Source organism: Drosophila grimshawi, unplaced genomic scaffold, assembly GCF_018153295.1.
Source record: "Drosophila grimshawi isolate 15287-2541.00 unplaced genomic scaffold, ASM1815329v1 contig_311, whole genome shotgun sequence".
NCBI lineage: Eukaryota > Metazoa > Arthropoda > Insecta > Diptera > Drosophilidae > Drosophila > Drosophila grimshawi.
The window spans coordinates 13,811,921-13,828,894 of record NW_025063098.1 but is presented as its reverse complement, the minus strand read 5'-3'; the positions used below and the strand labels follow the sequence as shown (position 1 = coordinate 13,828,894).

At 43.8% G+C, this 16,974-nt stretch overlaps 4 protein-coding genes across 6 annotated transcripts in view; 3 read left to right on the top strand and 1 right to left on the bottom strand.

Annotated features, from left to right (window-relative positions):
• The first annotated feature begins 176 nt into the window (after positions 1–176).
• LOC6567469 (myoneurin) lies at positions 177–2,751 on the top strand. Its single transcript, XM_001994275.3, has 3 exons — positions 177–1,319; positions 1,393–1,526; positions 1,604–2,751. The coding sequence occupies exons 1-3, from the start codon at positions 263–265 to the stop codon at positions 2,309–2,311; spliced, it is 1,899 nt and encodes a 632-aa protein (XP_001994311.1). The 5' UTR covers positions 177–262; the 3' UTR covers positions 2,312–2,751.
• Positions 2,752–2,860: 109 nt separating this feature from the next.
• Positions 2,861–8,662, bottom strand: LOC6567869 (arf-GAP with coiled-coil, ANK repeat and PH domain-containing protein 2). 2 transcript variants are annotated; one of them, XM_001994276.3, is made up of 10 exons: positions 8,228–8,662; positions 7,014–7,130; positions 6,853–6,946; positions 6,620–6,784; positions 6,411–6,554; positions 5,203–5,498; positions 4,856–4,972; positions 4,640–4,795; positions 3,364–4,578; positions 2,861–3,289 (listed from the first exon to the last, which is right to left on the bottom strand). In XM_001994276.3, exons 1-10 carry the CDS (start codon positions 8,278–8,280, stop codon positions 3,103–3,105), a joined length of 2,544 nt encoding a protein of 847 aa, XP_001994312.1. In that variant the 5' UTR covers positions 8,281–8,662; the 3' UTR covers positions 2,861–3,102. The 2 variants fall into 2 exon arrangements, with proteins under 2 accessions (XP_001994312.1, XP_032596180.1); XM_032740289.2 differs by having other exon boundaries at positions 4,856–4,993; positions 8,228–8,603.
• Positions 8,663–8,773: 111 nt separating this feature from the next.
• LOC6567870 (serine-rich adhesin for platelets) lies at positions 8,774–13,783 on the top strand. Its single transcript, XM_001994277.3, has 9 exons — positions 8,774–9,208; positions 9,393–9,487; positions 9,576–9,758; positions 9,819–10,010; positions 10,447–11,760; positions 12,248–12,444; positions 12,506–12,832; positions 12,896–13,000; positions 13,070–13,783. The coding sequence occupies exons 1-9, from the start codon at positions 9,169–9,171 to the stop codon at positions 13,128–13,130; spliced, it is 2,514 nt and encodes an 837-aa protein (XP_001994313.1). The 5' UTR covers positions 8,774–9,168; the 3' UTR covers positions 13,131–13,783.
• Positions 13,784–15,173: 1,390 nt separating this feature from the next.
• LOC6567871 (proteoglycan Cow) overlaps positions 15,174–16,974 on the top strand; it is a 43,015-nt gene continuing 41,214 nt past the window's right edge. For both annotated transcript variants that reach the window (XM_001994278.3, XM_032739746.2), the window contains exon 1: positions 15,174–15,600. In XM_001994278.3, the coding sequence (XP_001994314.1) occupies positions 15,460–15,600 (141 nt within the window). In that variant the 5' untranslated portion in view covers positions 15,174–15,459. The remainder of the gene's footprint in view (positions 15,601–16,974) is intronic.

The window sequence follows — 16,974 nt, the reverse complement described above, 5'->3', positions numbered from 1 at the left end:
GTACATTTTCACCATAAAAATAGATATTTTTAACAGTTTTCGCTGTTAGTACTAACATGATAAACAAAAAATATATATAAAGGCGGATATCAAGTTGAACAGTTCAGGAACAACTAGTTCACGCTGTTAATAACTTTCGGCAAATGTTAAATGCTTTGGGTGACCATCTGCACTCAGTGTTGGCTAACAGCTCAATTGGTTAATTTGGCGTCTGTTGTTGTTGCGTGCAGCACATAAATAAATAGCAATTACAAGCTTTGAAATGTCTAACGCGGACGAATTTTACCCAGATATAGAAGCGTGGTGTCGCCTTTGCCTGAACGAACACAAGGATGCCTACACCATATTCGCCGACGACGATGCACAGCTCTCAATACCGATGCGACTGATGGCTTGCCTCTCGCTGGAGGCGAAGTCAACTGATGGCTTGCCGAAAAGGATATGCGGCGATTGTCGCTACCAGCTGGAAAAATCATTTGTCTTTCGTCAGCGTAGCCAGGCGGCTGATAAGAAGCTGCGCAAGCACATCCGCCTGGTTAGCATGGGTAAGAAGAGCCGGGTCTTTGCCAAGCAGTTGGATGACTCGGACGAGGATGAGTTGGAGTTCGAAGAGTCCACGGCATTCATAGAACAAATGGAAGATGAGCACGACAAGCGATCGCAAAAGTGGCGCAAAAAGTACAAGCAAGACATAGAGAAGGAGTTCGCCAGTCGCCTCGAAGCCTCTCGAGAGCAACTGACTGGTGATCTTCGCAAGCAGCTCATGGAGGAAGTGCGTAGCGATGTGCGTCTGCAACTGCGCGACGAGGTGCAGGAGGAGAGTCGCAAGGAACAGCTTGCCAAACTCTTGGGTGAACTTGAAGTTTTTCTAGTCGAAAAGAAATCGGGTCTATGGCAGCCACTCGGTGAACTGCCACCTGAACCCAAGGCCAATAGCCAATCGCTTCCTGTATCTCCACCAACAGAAGCGCCTACACTAACATCGGCACCAACACCAGCAATTAAACCGAGCCCAACGATTGAGCCGCGTCAACTGCGCAAACGTGAACGTAACTCATCGCCCACCGTTCAATTGAAGCGTTGTCAGAAACTATCGGAAAGTCAAGATACGGAATTTGTGCTGGAAACCGATTCGAAAGTGGATCAAATTTCGGTGGGTGATACCTCGGAGGGTTTCCCCGATATTAAAATGGTCGGCGCTGGCGATATTGTAACCAGTAAAAATGGTGAAATCTATATTATTAATGCCGGCTCCACGGCACCCACATCCACATCCTCAATAGAATTTCGGCAGGATAAGAGCATTACATCCTACAACAGTGAGCAACATTTGGTTACACTTTATTTGCGCGAATCGTCATTAACCCAATTCATATTTTCTCTTTGCTACAGTTAAGGATAATGGGGACATACAGTTTACTGATGCGAAATCTGAGGATTTAGGTGATGTTGTGGTTTTTGATCTTCATGCTGATGTTGGCGACGAACAGCAGCTGTATGAGTTCAACGACAATGTCATCATATTGGTAAGTAGTCAAATTGGAAAACATTGACTACTTCACATTGATAAATATTGTTATCAACTTTTATCTTCCGCTTGCAGTCAAACGAAAAGACGACCAATGATATCCCAACTCCCGTCAAACGTTCGAAGAACGATTTCGTCTTGAAGCGAGCACCGCGCAGCACCAAACCGAGCATTGGACGTGTTAGCGATACGTTGAAGACCTTTCAGTGCCAGCTGTGCCCCATAGCGTTTGCCACAGAGAAACTGCTGTCACGCCATCTCAGCACACATATCAAAGCGCTTAAGAACGGCAACGGTGGCGCCCTTCGGTGTCCCGTTTGCGATCTGCAGTTATCCTGTGCCAGTTCGCTTAAGCGTCACATGATCATCCACACGGGCCTCAAGCCATACAAATGCGATGAGTGCGATTTGTCCTTTTCGCAGCGTGAAGTGCTCAAGCGACACATGGATAGGCATACGGGAACCAAACGGCATCAGTGTCCACAGTGCGAGACGTGCTTTGCGCAAAAGACCAATCTGCAGCAGCATGTCAATCGCATGCACAGCAAGGACGGCGAGCGTCAGCACAAGTGTCACCTGTGCAAGAGTAGCTTCAATCATGTCTCGGGTCTCAGTCGTCACCTGGTGACCCATGCGGGCGTCACGTTCGCCTGCAAGGAGTGCGGACGACAGTTCAACGATCGCAGCGCTGTCCAGCGGCATCTGCAGAATGTGCACAAGATTAAGGATGAATGTGCCGAGTTAGCCATCGTTGGCAATGCCAGTGAGGCGGAGTTTGAATAAGCTGTCTAGTTATAGTATAGGTGCATCTAATTACATTTTAAACAGTGAACTAGCTAATTATTTAAATCAAATTTGTCTTCACAAATTTTGCAATTTTTTTCGAAATTCTTTGTCAAGAGCTCACAATTTAAATTTTTTTGGCACGAAAGTTTAACAATTTTCTTTATTGGTTTGAAACTGTGGAAATAAAGCACGAAAAACACTTGATGACAAGCCATGCGCAAGATATACGTGTATCGTTAACAAAGAACAGATTTGGAACAGTTTCAACATGATGCGGTAGCTTAATATAAGATAGCTAACTACATAGACATATGGTATACATACAGTTATAATATCGTTTAATATAATACACATAACAGAATTGTACAATACGCTTTAGGCAAATACATTGTACATACATATATTTAAACATTTTTAAACAATAAACATTCATATAAATATATATATATATATGTTATTATACGGATTACGAGCAACTTGCACTTACAACTGTCTAACTAAGCTTAATAAATAAAACGTCAACAAAAAAAAGAACATTTAGCCAAATACGAAACTGAAATGCAATGTATTAATATCAAAAGCGACGTTTTCAAGAGATTGCATATAGTCTAAAACAGATTTGAGTTGGCCGCCTCCTTTAAATGCCAGCACATAAATGAACCGTTTAACCATTTAGCGGCATAGCGCACAAAGGCCAGACGATTTTACAAAGCATTTAGCTAAACATTGGAATATCTGTTGTAACGAGTAAGTTGTTAGTTTCGCCGGTTGGCCTCCCTCTCCCACTGCTATTCGGAGTTGGTCAGCGAACTGCGCTGCGATTCGAGCGTATTGGAATCGTTGCGCTGCCGCAACATGCGTGGCTGGCTCGCAGCAAAATTGGAGAAATCCTTCATTACATCCTTGTAGGTCTCATCCTCGCCATTGTACTCATCGTTGAAGCCGATCTCATCGTTGAGGCGCGTCAGGCGCAGACTGTAAAACATTGCAAAAGTGATGCACATAAGTTTACCACACACAACTTAAATAGTTATAAATCTTTGGCTTACAGCGTAACAATATCCGCATTCTTCTGGTCAACGGCAATGTCCAGCGCCATTTTGCCATCACTGGAGGACAGATCGTAGGCTGCCTTATGCTTTAGCAGCAAATACACCTGTGCAATGTGTCCTTTGGCCGTGGATATGTGCAGCGCACTATAGCCAAGCTCGTCGACAGCATTGATGGCAGCTCCATTTAGCAGCAGATACTCACAAGCCATCACTGAGCCGGAGAGCACGGCCTGATGCAAAAAGGAACGCTGACGATCCTGCGCGTTCTTCCAGTGCTTGTCGGCGCCCAAGGCAAAGGCCATGCACATAACGGGAAGATTATGCACAACGGATGCTTTGTACAGCAAGAGATTAGCATCCAGCTGGGTGAAGGGCACTTCCTCCGGTTGTTCCGCATCAGATTCGCCTTCAGTGCTCTCCTGATCGCTGCCCAAGATGCCGGGCGTCTCATAGCTATCCAACGCCAGATCATCGCCAATGACCATCAAATCATCGCGCGATATACTCAGCGACATTGAGGGAATGTTTATGGACTCGTCGTCATCATCATCGTCCAGTTCGTCGCCAGTTTTAGCTGAATTGTATATGCTGGGATCATCGCTAAGGGTCTTGGGCAATGGTCGCTGCTGGCGTCGTCGTCGTAGCTTCTTTACTGTCCACTTGCGTGTGCCGCCCAGCGACAGAGTTGCACGCTTGCCAAGAAGTCCAATGCCGCCGAGGCCGACGCCGCCACTGCCACTGCTACCTCCACCACCTCCATCGCCATCGCCATCGCCCTCATTATTTTCCTTCGCTCCACCACTTTCAATGCTGAGCACCTCGGCAGTTTCACTGGCCAGCAAATCCTGTGGCTTGGGCATGCCACAGACAAATCGCCGTTCCACATACTTGGCCTTAATCCATGCCTCGCGCACTCCAATCTCACACTGCTCCGTTGGCTTCCTCAGCTCACAGTCGTCACCGATGCGTGCCTCGTAGATGCGATTGACGACCTCATTGCCCAGCTCCATCATCACCTTGACATTCTCCGTCTCCCAGGCATCCAGCGTCAGGGAGCGCACCTTGCTGTAGTGGACGCCCAGGCTGCGATGCACACCAGAGCACTCGATGCACAGCGTGATACCCAAATTGATGGAAGCCCAACGTGGATCTGAGCCACGACAATCGCAGCACTGCGCATTTCCTGGTATTTTCAAGAACTCTTCCCAGTGGCTAAATATGATTCATTACATAGAACTCTTATCAATATGGATTATTCACAATTCACACTCACATGCGTCGCTTCGCTGGCAGCGCATTCGGCACATTCGTCGACTGTGGTCGTGAGTGATGTGTCGATGTGTGTTGTATAGCTGCTCCAATGCTGTGCTGCAGCGCCGATATCCAAAGTGAGAGCATGTCCGCTGAGTCCGCTTGGAGTGTGTGAGATCTAGTTTGTGTAGAATTGAGAGTGAATAGATTGAATTAGTTGGATTCGATTATTACTCACTTGGTTGGCGAGATGACCTCAAAGCAGAACCGACGTTCGCCTTCGCTCACCGGCCGCACCGTGCAGATGCGCAGATCCTCCTCCATGACCGAAAACGAATCCTCGTTGCTGCGTTTTCTGCAAAGCGAATCCAAATCTCTTCAGCGTAATCAATCACAACAACACAAACACAACAACAGAAATTCAGAATACGAGTACAAAATGGCAAACAAATGACGAGAGACGATTCAAACCGGCAAGCAGAACGAACAAATTGAAGTTGGAATTGGAATTGGAAAAATCAAAAGAATCAAAATGAGCAAGGCAAGCAGAAAGGAATAGTAAAGCAAAGTAAATGGCAAACCCACCTGTAGACCAACTGGTTATCGCTGAGGTAGAACCAACGTCGACACCAAGTCTTAAAGCCCTTTGACTTCTTCTTGAACAGATAGCCCTCGACATTGTGCGAGGCACTGTTCGTATTTGAATCGCAATAGCGATTCACGCTCATGTGCCGATTCTGCATGACCTTCTCCAGCTGCTGATAGTCGCCGCGGAGAGCATTCAAATCCTCGCTGATATTCTTGAAGAACTCGTCAAAGTCGTTGCATAAATCAAAGCCCTGATGGTAGTAGGTCACGCACGCCTGATAATAGTCCAGCAGCTGCCAAAGATAAACGAAGAACAAATACGTTTGATCAAGCAAAAGCACACGTCCCAAAACAACAGCAACAGCAACAACAACAAAAAGAACAACACACAATTGCATTTATTTATGTCTTCATAATTGACGACGTTCAACGAACCTGCAACGACCACACTTCAGAATCGACTGAATAAGTTGCCCGGCGCAGGCTGACTCAATGCCGATCAAATAAAAACCCATAACACACATATGTAGATATCCAATGTGCAAATGACGTCATAACCACAACAATTATTGTTGATTTTGTTTGTTTGCGTTGCAGACAATGCGATTTCATTCATATACTCATATCGCTTGACCGTCCCGATAAGATATACAAATCAATAATAATAGCTCTACTTATTGCGTACAACACTTATGTATTTTATCATTCGGATGTCTAGCATTATATATATATATTTATTTACTTAATTCATATCTACATCGCTTGTAATTCTTTCTTCTTTTGCAGCTTATGTCAAACACAATTATAATCCACGTTCTGTCATTTGTCAGCACAAATTTGTGGTGTTCTTTTTATAGGTAGCGGGGTCGTAGTTCTCCAATTCAATTTGTTCATTATCAGCAATAGCTTTTTTATGTTTTTAATCAGTTTTTGAAACTGAAAGTCTGTTTATATGTTGCATAATCTAGTTTTGATTCACTCATTTTAAAAATGTCACAATCTGACAATTAGTGCTACGCTTTGTGTAGTACTATTTTATACTGTATAAATATATTTATATTTTTATTACTTAATAACAAGTTGAGTTCAGAAAGAGCATTTCAGTCGAGCTATAAAATTTATCAACCAGCTACTCTAATTAAACATTTTGTTTTAGGAAATATACCTAAATCCGTATGTAATTTCCGGCGATTTACGTCACTTACCGTCGACAGTATGGAAGGCACCTTGCGGGCCTGCACTAGCGTAATATAGTTGACATAGTCCAAAGCAGTGTGTTGGAAGCAAGACTTTGAGGCAGACAATATATTGGCTGCCTCCTGAACCTCCTGCGGTCGATTTTTGCCAGCCTGTTGAATGTGGGAAACACTGTTCAGAGCGTTGACATATTTATAGTTGATTTAAATATACGCACCTGAGCGTTCTTAATGAGCGCATTGTCATAGCCCTCGGAGACCTTCAGGAAGTGTCCTTTGTAGTCCTTGACCTGGTTAATATCGTCTTTGACAAATACGTTGAGATTTTTCAGCACCGTTCGATTGGCCTGATCTAATAATATCGTATGGAATTTGTTCATTTCCTGCAAAAGAAAGCCAAAATGGTGAAAACCAAAATAACTAATAAAAAAACAATAAAAAAAAAACACACCTGGAAGCAATGAATCAGTTTGCCCAGCGCATTGTGCGCATTCTTATTATCAAGAAAATGCTGCTGCAGATCCCACAAGGACATGGCAAACGCGCTGCAAGTCGTAAAAGAGAAGTTAATCAAAATACGCATAAGATAAGCGAGATGAGAAGTGAGTTTACCTCTGATTCTTGACATATTCCTTGCCCGAATCGACGGCCACATTGCACAGCTTGATGATTTTCTCCAGCCGCTGCTCCAAATGCTCAATATCCGCCTCCTCCTTGGATATGAATTGTCTGTTGGCAAATTGAGAAATTGAAGACGTTAGCAATGTTGATTTGAGCCCTGCTCTTGCTGTTCTTGTTCTGTTTGTGTTTGACAACCCCGAGTCGCTGTCGCAAGCGATTAACTTTGTGCCTGCCCAGTGTGTGCTTAATCAGCCCCGAAGAAGTCATCTAGTGCAGAGGGGAGGGGAAGGGCCTGCAGGCAATGGCAGTTGCGTCGTAGTCTTTGCCACTCATTGTTTATGTTGACTCTTTTAATTTATGCCCGTTTATTAAAGTGCTGTTTGCGCTTTTAATTAAAGGCGCGCATCAAAGTCATTTCTTTTTTTTCACCCTTTTTCCTTCAAAAACCGCAGACGCTGACAAAAACATTTTGAAGCATTTCAAATAAAAAAAATATACATTTTTTATAACCTGTTGCGTCGTTGTTTTGGTTCATGTGAAAGCTATGAAATGGTCTAAGCTTGGCCTGGCAATTAAAAAACAATCTCTGTGGCAATTGAGAGCGAAAGCTTTGCTTTTTGACGAGATTAACCAAAGACAAAGAAGCTGACTGGGTGAATTTCAAAATCGACACTCGGAGTAATTAAAATAAACTAAAACTGAAAACAAATATTACTGCAGAAGTGAGCGTGTTGGATTTATCAAAAACGTTGCATATTCGTGAGTCGTGTCACGAACATAACAATGCACGCACACACACACACACACACATGTACACATTCAACTCAATTTTGAAGACAGAAACGAGTTCGAGTTTTCCAACTCGTTATGCATGAATAACAAATTCCGAAACTCTGACGATGTTCAAGTCAAGTGCAAACTTTTTTCCAATGATGATTAAGCTAGCGCAGAAGAGGCGTGCTCTAAACTAGAGGGGGTGGGAGGGAGGGCGAGCAACGAAAGCTGCTGATAGCTCGATATAGCGGCACCAGTCACGCTACAACAATATAAAAGGTGAGCTGAGTAAATGTTGTATGTATGAAGCCCAAATGCAAATATGGCAAATGCCAAATGCGGAAATAGAATGCGCATAATGCGCAGAATGTATGCAAAAGGAAAAGGGAAATGGAGAGGGACACGGGGAGGGGAGGCAACTCAATACGCACCTGAATCTCGGCGAATCCTTTAGGCATTCTTCAAACTCAATTGTGGCGCGCATTGTAAAACATACACAAGAACACAAACACACTCACAAACACAAGCACAGGCACTCTTTTTTTCTTTTTGCAGTAGTTGACCTGCAATATTTGCACTGTTGGCTATTTACACACAAATCGCTAGAGCGAAATTTGGTTGCTTTCAGCTGTTGCTTCTGCTCCGCAATTGATTGGCGATTTGGGAGCGAGACGAAGAGAGAGAGAGAGAGATGTGGTGCCTAATTATGGGCGTCGAAGTTGCAATGACAGGCGAGCATTTTTCTTTCAAACTGCATTCACTCATGTATGCTGAAAAACTAATTAATTAACAACTGGCGTAATGCGAGCGTAATCAACAAAAAAAATATTTGCCACAAAACGACGCGCACAACAATACGTCGTCTCACTTTCTACTCGCGCTAAATAACGTGCTAAATTTAGCCAAAGCGCATAGGCAGTGTTGTATAGCAACAGCAGCACCAGCAGTTGGTGACAAAATTGGACGGTGAGCAGCACTGGCGCTGCCTTTGGTTCTTCTGATTCTTTTGCCTGGTGCTGTTTTTTTGTGTAATATAATTTGTCTATGAAAACCGCAGTTGTTATCAATGCACATGCGTTTTGCATACTACTTAAAGGCGCCAAGTGCTAATTTCCTTTATGAAACTTTAAAAATGAATCGCTAAATTGCAGTTGCCGTTGCCGTTGTCGCCACTGTCTTTTTTCATTTGTTTACTCTTTGTCTTCTGTGTTCTTGTTCTACGTGTGTTTGTGTTCCGTGTTGTTCAGCAGCAGCAGCAGCAACCTGCATAAATCTGTGTGACGTCACATACGTCATACACGACAAGCACGCCCCGTAAAGGAAACGTTGAACTGACCGACCGACTGACTGACTGACAGCACAGCACAGCGGAATGTGGAAGTGCCACAAGTGCGGCAAACCCGTTTACTTTGGTAATTAAAACACCCACATATTAGCATTTCCTTACACACACACCCCCACACACACACACACAAACACACACACAAACACACACATGCACACACCTATGCATGTAATGTGCATGCCATTTGTTTAAATAACAACATTCAAATTATTAATATATATGTTTTTTGATTTCGTGTGTGTCTAACACAGCGGAACGTAAACAATCACTGGGCTACGATTGGCATCCGGAATGTTTGCGTTGCGAGGAGTGCGGCAAGCGCCTTAATCCGGGCCAGCATGCAGAGGTATTCTAATCAGTTGCAGCATTCATATAAGACGCAATTAATCGCAATTGTTTTCTTGTTTTGTTTTTCTTCTCCCTTCTACCTAAAGCATAAAGGAGTGCCTTATTGTCATGTGCCCTGCTACGGTGCTTTGTTCGGACCGCAGCTTTTTGGTCACGGCACGCGCGTTGAGTCACACAAGAGCTACGGCGCTAAGGGCGCCCAGAAGCCAGTCGCGGCTCAGGTCAATGGACCCGCACTGCCACGCGATCATTTAGAGTCCAAGCTGAAGGTGGGTCTGAGACATGTGGCAAACAAAGAAATAAAGTTAATACGCTTTTTCTATTTACAGTTTTACAATCAGTTCTATGACAATAAAAGCCTCGAGATACGCAGCCGGGAGGTGAACAATCGTCTGATCTTGGAGGGTCAACTGCGCGTCTTTTGGGGCGTGCAGGGCGTCATTCATTTGAAGGAGGACGACGATCAGCGCACGTTTATTGTGCGCAAGCGCAACTCCTGTCGTACGTCCAAGGCGGCGGATGTAAGTTTAGATGACTTTGTTATTGAATTAGACTTCAATTTATTGAATTATTTAAGCCTACTTATGTTCAGTTGATGAGTTAATCATAAGAAAATAGTTGTAGTCTGTGACGTGTTGGGATTTTTTTACTGGCTTTGTGATTAGATTAGTAATTAAGGAATTTCTTTCAAGCTAGTATCGATTGAGTTTGATATTGATTACTATAGTTACGGTAAGAAATGCTGATCAGGAAGGAAATGTTGAGTATTTTTACTGGAAAAAACAGCGGCATATAAACTTGCGCACTAAGTAAAAGTTAATGGGAAGTAATCCTCCCATAATAGACTACCGCCCTTAAGAAAATGACTTGTCTATAAGCAGCCCTCCTTTATAGATCCAACCATTTTGAAACGCTATACAGCATTTTCATACATTTTCGATCTTTTATTGTTCATAGGAAAGCTGTTCGGATAAGGAGAACGAAGCCAGCGAATCAGTGGCGGCTCCTACAACGACCGCCAGCGAGGTGGATCCGCTTTCCACGGACATATCACTGTCGGAGAGCATGACCTTTGACTCATGCAGTCTCAATGAGATATCCGAGCTGCCGACAACACCCGAAGATGCCTCCGCGAATGCAACAACAACAACAGGCAGTGGACAGCTTCTGAATGGCCAGTCGAATGCCAACAATGACGATGAGGAGACAACAAATACGGACTCCTCAAGCACGCTTATTGGCAGTGGCACAGATGCCGCCACGGCTAGCACCAGCTGCGTGTCCAGCACATTGCCCTCCAAATTGGACAATTTGGAGAAACTCGACTGGGATGATATTGACGATCTGTTGCAGGTGGAACGACGGCTGAGCGATAAGGACAAAATCTATGGAACAATGCCGGTGAAGTTGCCCTCGTCATCGTCACAATCATCAAGCGAGAGTTCACCCAGTAAAACGAACAGTGACAGCAGCTCCTCGACAAACACGCAGAATAATCAAATTAACACTGCCTCATCACCGACAACGACCACGAATAACACAACTAGCACCAGCTCAGATAATTTTATGACCGCCACTGACTCCTTGACTGCCAACACCAATACGCAAAACACAACCACTGTGAGCACCGCCAACACCACACTGGATGAGTACAAGACATTGGATGATGCGACGTTGAAACCAATGGATTTCGAGGATTTTAAGCGCAGCGTTCATCAGGATTATGTAAATGGTGCAAACTCCTTTCAGGAGCCTAACGAAGGTACCCTGAAGCGCAATCAACCTATCGATCCCTCGCGCATCAATGACTCCCTGAAATTTTACGGCGAGAACTCGGCCATGAGCAAAAGCTTTAACTGCGAGCACGCGTTGCGCTCCATCGATCCCACACTGATTAATGATACGATGCATTTGCGGAGCAGCACCAACTCGCCACGCTCTTCGCAGCGTCAGTATGCGTTGCAGAAGTGCGGATCGGCTTTTGCCTCCACAGCGCCCAGTCGGGAACAACAAAAGCCATATGAGCCGGGTCGCCATATCTTTGAGAAGGGCATCAATCGATCCAAGTCGGGTCCCAGCTGCTTTGTCTACTCGGACAGCGATGACGACGATGACGATACCACACTGCGTCCTCAGCGGTTGGCCACAATGCGTCGCAGCGATGTGCCTCAACGTTATATACAAATCCAAATGAATTGCTATCCCAAAGAAGGTGCAGCTCGTTGTGCTGGTGGTGCTGAGAACGATTCGAGTCGTGCAGATGCATCATCGGTAATATAATTGTATTTTATTCAAGACAAGTCTTAACTTAATAGGACTGATGTCCAACGAAAAGGGTGTTAGCTTTTGCCAAGTTCTTTTATTTTGTACGTATACTCAGTTCTTAGAACAGCAAGAATCTGTTATCTATCGGTCCAGTATAGATCTCTGTTTCCATGCAGTCCTGTCTGTCAGTAACCTGATGAATCTTGCACATTCGTCTTTTTGCTAGACACATATAAATTGGTCAAATATAATTCATCAGTGGCGATAGTTATAATGCTCCTTAAATATTGAAATGTTTACTGAATTTAGAACTGCTTTGACAACAGTCGCACATGCCGTGTATAAACTCATTTGAGCTTACACATGTATACCACTGGGGAAATTGACTGACATTAAGCACATAAGTATATTTAAGTTGATTACAAAATGTACTTTAGTTTTATCACAATCATAGCGTTATCTATTTGAATAATAATTTCATAACTTGTTTAAGGTATTAAGCGGCGCTGTGGCTGGTGACGAGCTCACCCAAACGGAGTCGCTTTACACGGCCACCGAGGGCGGAGGAAGTGCTCAAGCAGAAACGGGTGCCAATGATGCGGGCTTGCATGTCACCGAGGATGGCGTTGTCTTGAGAAGGCCACCACGCACTGGGGCTGCGGCAATCAAGCGACGCAGCGGCAACAGGCGGTAAGTAAATGGATCATTAGGCTGCTTTAATCATTCAGCAACTCAATATTATTTTTTGCAGTTCCCGTACAAAGCTGAAACGCCGTTGTTCGATTAATGGTCACTACTACAATCGAGAGACGTCGTTCTTTACGCCACCATATGGCTCGCAGATGTCTGTCTGGGTCTCGTCGCTGGTGACTACGCAGGAGGTCATCAATTTGGTGCTTGAGAAATATAAGGTGGATAGCGCAGCGGAGAATTTCTCGCTGTTCATCGTACGCGACAATGGCGAGCAGAAGCGCCTGAAGGACAATGAATATCCGCTGATAACGCGCATCACGCTCGGTCCGCACGAGGATGTGGCACGCCTCTTTCTAGTAGATGCACGCAAAACTGATGAAATCAGGTGAGTTAATCCTTAAAAACAATAGCCAAACGATCTACATATAAATCGTTTCTATCTTTTTAGTAATGAAGTTGCTCAATTTTTAAATCTATCGGTGCCAGAGTGTCGCGCCATTTTGGATCGCTATGATCAGGAATTGGCTCGTGAGGTGGTCAAAATCAAAGAGAGGTAGGAGTATAAGAAATTCCTTTTGAAATTTGCGGCTAATAATGCGGCCTTTTCTTTCCCTCTTTGCAGATATGCGGAGCTCAGTCGTCGTATTGTGGCACGCATGGAATCTCTTAAAGTGCATTTGTAAATGCCATCAGAATCTCCAACTGCATCAATTTTTTATATAGCCATAATGTTAAAGCGGCCAAAAAAGCGACAGCAGCCAAGCAAATAGTATTCCTTTTTAAAATACTGATTTACTTTTTTTTTCATGTAGCATTTAGACAAAATTACAAATAGTTTAGGCAATCTTTTGGCGCCCCAGTGAACAAAGAAGCAGCTGTCTCAAGTCGCATTTAATTTGTATCTTTTATTTTGTATTTGAATTAATTGTTCCAAACGAAACTAACAAAACATTATCAGGCATTTCCAATTTAGAAAGCGTTTAAGACTTGTAACTAACCAAAAAATAATTATTAATCTACCAAACCATTATACAACTAATTTCTTTGTGTTGAAAATCAAAATATGTATTGTATAACTATATATAAAACTTTTAAAGCCATGGCAAACAAAAAAACAAAAAAAAAAAAACCAACAACAATAAGAATTATAAGTATATGTATAGTTTTTATAGCATCAAGTGCGAGCACAAATTTTTTACTGGCCATTATATAAAATGAATGAAAGGAATGGAATAGCAACAATAACTACATGTTACATACAATGGACTTGTTGATTGAAAATCATTTGAATATCAAAATAAACTGTAATGATTTAACAAATTTGTTGTTAATGAAATGTTTTTGTTTCTTGAATATTACTACCCACAATTATTGCAAGAGTCAAAAAATCACATTTAAAGTCAAAACTGAGGACTACATTTAAATTTGGATACAAGACTTTCGCTCGAAATTCATGTACAAATTCTGCCCAAATAATCCCAACTGGAGATGGGTTCAAAATTGCAACTAGTTTTCATTGACTAGGAGCGGATTCCATTAAGCCACCAATTATTACTGATGCGCAAGCACAGGCCAGTTGACCCACGAAATACTCGCTGGAGTGCGACCAAAAGCACTACGAGAGCAAAAGTCAATGATGCCATTATAAATGGAGGAGCAGCAGCGGGAGCGGAAGCGGGCAGTTAAACAGGCAACACACACAAACACACATAAACGTAGGCAGTCCCGGATGCGTTCCCACATAACTGTTACTGTGTGCTAGTGTGTGTGTGTGTGGCTATTAATTTAAAACTGACAGAGCCTGGGGGGGGGCCAGCGTGGCTGAGTCGATTTGGAGGCTGCTTTTGGCCAGCCTGCGAGGCGCTGACGCGTTAAATGGTTACGGGACTTCCCCGCAATCCTGGCGACGGCGCCATCGAAGCGGGCCAAGTGTGCCAAGCGCCGAAATATAAAAATCAAAAGCCAGCAGCCAACAGCTACTGCCAGCAGCAGTAGCAACAACAACAACAACAGCAACTGAAGCCCATTTAAGATTTGCCGCGAATTGACGCGGCGCAGTTAAGAGCGTGACCAGAGCATTCTCGTTAGAATGAGAGACTCCAGCGGGGAGGCAGTAGTCGTGAAAGAAAATCGATTTTGGAGGTTGTTCTCTTTGCGTTACTTGTTTTTGTTGTTGTTGTTTCTGCTGCTGCTGCTGCTGCTGCTTCTGCTGGTTGTCGTCTGGAAGCGCTTGGGCAGTTGTTGCTTGTCGCCCAGTCGCGTTGAGAACGAGTAGGCGATTCCTGGCAGGGGTTGCTACCATTGCGCATACGCCGTGGCGTACACTGAAAACAAATGTTATACTTTAACTTTTTATGAGTAAAAGCTGTTCAGCAAATGTAGCATAAATAACAGGACTTTATTGGCGTTATTGTGAATAGTTTGCAAGGAGAAAAAAATGTTATTTTAAATGCTAAATTAAATCACTTGCAAACAATAAGTTTCTAAAAATAGTTGCTATTTAAACAAAGTAAAAGTTATGTTTGCAACCCTATGCTCTCTCTCTCCCTCTCTCGCGCTCTCTCTCTGTCTGTTACATGTCCTGGCAACGCTCTTTTGTCGGGCTTTGCGCTTTCTCCTCGTTTGTCGCAAAATTCCAATGCCGTCTTGGGCCGAGCAAATGCAAATCGCTCAGTGCGCGCTCAGTTTACGTTTTGGTCGCGTCGCTTACAGTTCAATCACGTTCCGTGTTTTTCAGCTGCATTGCAACGCTAGCGCAAAACTTACATTGTTTGTCCGTTTGTGTGAGTGTGCGTGCGTGCGTGCGTGTGTGTGAGCTTGCGTGTGTGTGTCTGTGTGCTGTGTTCAATACTCACGCACTTGATTTCGACTAGCGACTAGCAATTAACATTGCCATTGCGATTTGTGACAGTCCCCGCAGCAAGCAGAAAATTGTCAACAATTCGACACTCATTTTGAGCCTGTTACCGTCTCCTGTTTGTGGTTGCTTGCTACGCTCTGCGAATCGTTGCCATGAAGCGTTTGCGTTTTCCGCTCATTGCCAGCGTTTGTCTGCTGCTGGTGTTGATGTCATCCTGTCTGCTTGGCAGCGCCGATGCCAAGAAGAAGAAATACGTTGGCGAAACGGGCGGCGATTTTGAGTTTATCGATGAGGTAAGTCCCAAATGACTACCAACTGTCTAACTGTCTAACTGTCCCTCTGTCTGTCACTTAATAAAACTAAGCTCCTTGCCAGACCACCACCTCCTCCTCCTCATTGTGTATATATATGTGTGTGTCGTGTCTGTGTCTGTGTGTGTTTTGGCACACATAACGCATTTGCGCTTTTAGTCAAGTTTTTCTGTACGATTTTGTTGTTTTTTGTCGCATTTTCTTCTTTTTTTTTACTCGCATTTTCTTTTTTACCTTTGGCAACGTTAGTGAGGTTTCACACCAAACAATAACAACAACCAGAACATGGGCAACAGTCATTCTTTTTACTGCTGAATGTTGCCAATGCACTCTAAGCCCGAAACTCTTGTCTTGCCAATTACTCACGCAAATCCGATTTGTAGTTGCGTTGCACTTTGCATATAGTGCAGAGTTTTTGGTGTTGGCCAGGAAGACAGTAAGCCATTGAGCTAACGGCTCCCAAGATCCAAAGGCAGTGGCGGCGACGGACACCGAGAGCGAGAGGTGAAATATAAAAAAAGAGAAGGCAAGAAAGAAAAACTAAAAATCAATAGCAAAGCCATTTGGCGGCCTCGAGTCGCTGTAAGCGTAAACTATGAAGTAAGCACTAAGCAGCTTTGCATTTGTCTGCCCCGAAACCCTGCCCCCGACCCCGCTCCGACGTTCAACGCACCCCCTCACCGTTGATTAGTTAGTCACAGACGCAGAGTCGTCGTCGTCGTCGTCATTTGCTGTTTGCATTGTTTTTGCAGCCATTTGCTTTTGCTCGCTCTCTCTCGCTCTCGGGCTCTTTCTGGCTCTCTTTCTATCCCTGCCGACATTTTGCTGTTTCGTTTTGTTGCTGTTGTATTTTGGTTTGTTTGGCATTTCGTTTTTATTTCTATTCGTTTCCTCTTTGCCAACGCGCTTTCTTTTCGATTTTACTTGCCTTATGCGTGGTCACTGCTGGGTCCTTCTTAATGTTTGTGTGTGGGTGTGTGTGTGTGTGTGTGTGAGCTAATAGGCCCTTGCGTATGTGTACAAGTGCTATCTCCTACTTGGCTCGCACACACATTCACACACACATAAGCACATGTCGAATGGAGCCTTGAAGTAGAATATATTGCGCTAAAGTTTTGGGCTAAATGGGAGGCAGAGTTTTAAATAGTTAAACAGAAACTGCCATAACATGTGCGTGTGTAGCACACACAAACAACTAATCGATTTACATATTCTGCTATAAGCAACTTTACATATATACGAAAATTTTCGAAAATTTATTATTAATTTGTGCGAATTCACCAACTCATAGGCCATCATTTACAGCAAAGTCGATATACTTATATATAACATACACAACAAATTTCAAAATCCAGA

What these genes read in the sequence shown, in the direction of transcription:
- LOC6567870 (XM_001994277.3), top strand. Translation starts at nt 9,169, where the DNA reads ATGTGGAAGTGCCACAAGTGCGGCAAACCCGTTTACTTTG. An exon ending in GTCGTGCAGATGCATCATCG is followed by an intron (nt 11,761 to 12,247) that starts GTAATATAATTG and finishes AACTTGTTTAAG; the next exon opens with GTATTAAGCGGCGCTGTGGC. An exon ending in GTGGTCAAAATCAAAGAGAG is followed by an intron (nt 13,001 to 13,069) that starts GTAGGAGTATAA and finishes CCCTCTTTGCAG; the next exon opens with ATATGCGGAGCTCAGTCGTC.
- LOC6567469 (XM_001994275.3), top strand. Translation starts at nt 263, where the DNA reads ATGTCTAACGCGGACGAATTTTACCCAGATATAGAAGCGTGGTGTCGC. An exon ending in GAGCATTACATCCTACAACA is followed by an intron (nt 1,320 to 1,392) that starts GTGAGCAACATT and finishes TCTTTGCTACAG; the next exon opens with TTAAGGATAATGGGGACATA. An exon ending in ACGACAATGTCATCATATTG is followed by an intron (nt 1,527 to 1,603) that starts GTAAGTAGTCAA and finishes TTCCGCTTGCAG; the next exon opens with TCAAACGAAAAGACGACCAA.
- LOC6567869 (XM_032740289.2), bottom strand. Translation starts at nt 8,280, where the DNA reads ATGCGCGCCACAATTGAGTTTGAAGAATGCCTAAAGGATTCGCCGAGA. An exon ending in AAGGATTCGCCGAGATTCAG is followed by an intron (nt 7,131 to 8,227) that starts GTGCGTATTGAG and finishes ATTTGCCAACAG; the next exon opens with ACAATTCATATCCAAGGAGG. An exon ending in GAGGTCATCTCGCCAACCAA is followed by an intron (nt 4,796 to 4,855) that starts GTGAGTAATAAT and finishes TACACAAACTAG; the next exon opens with ATCTCACACACTCCAAGCGG.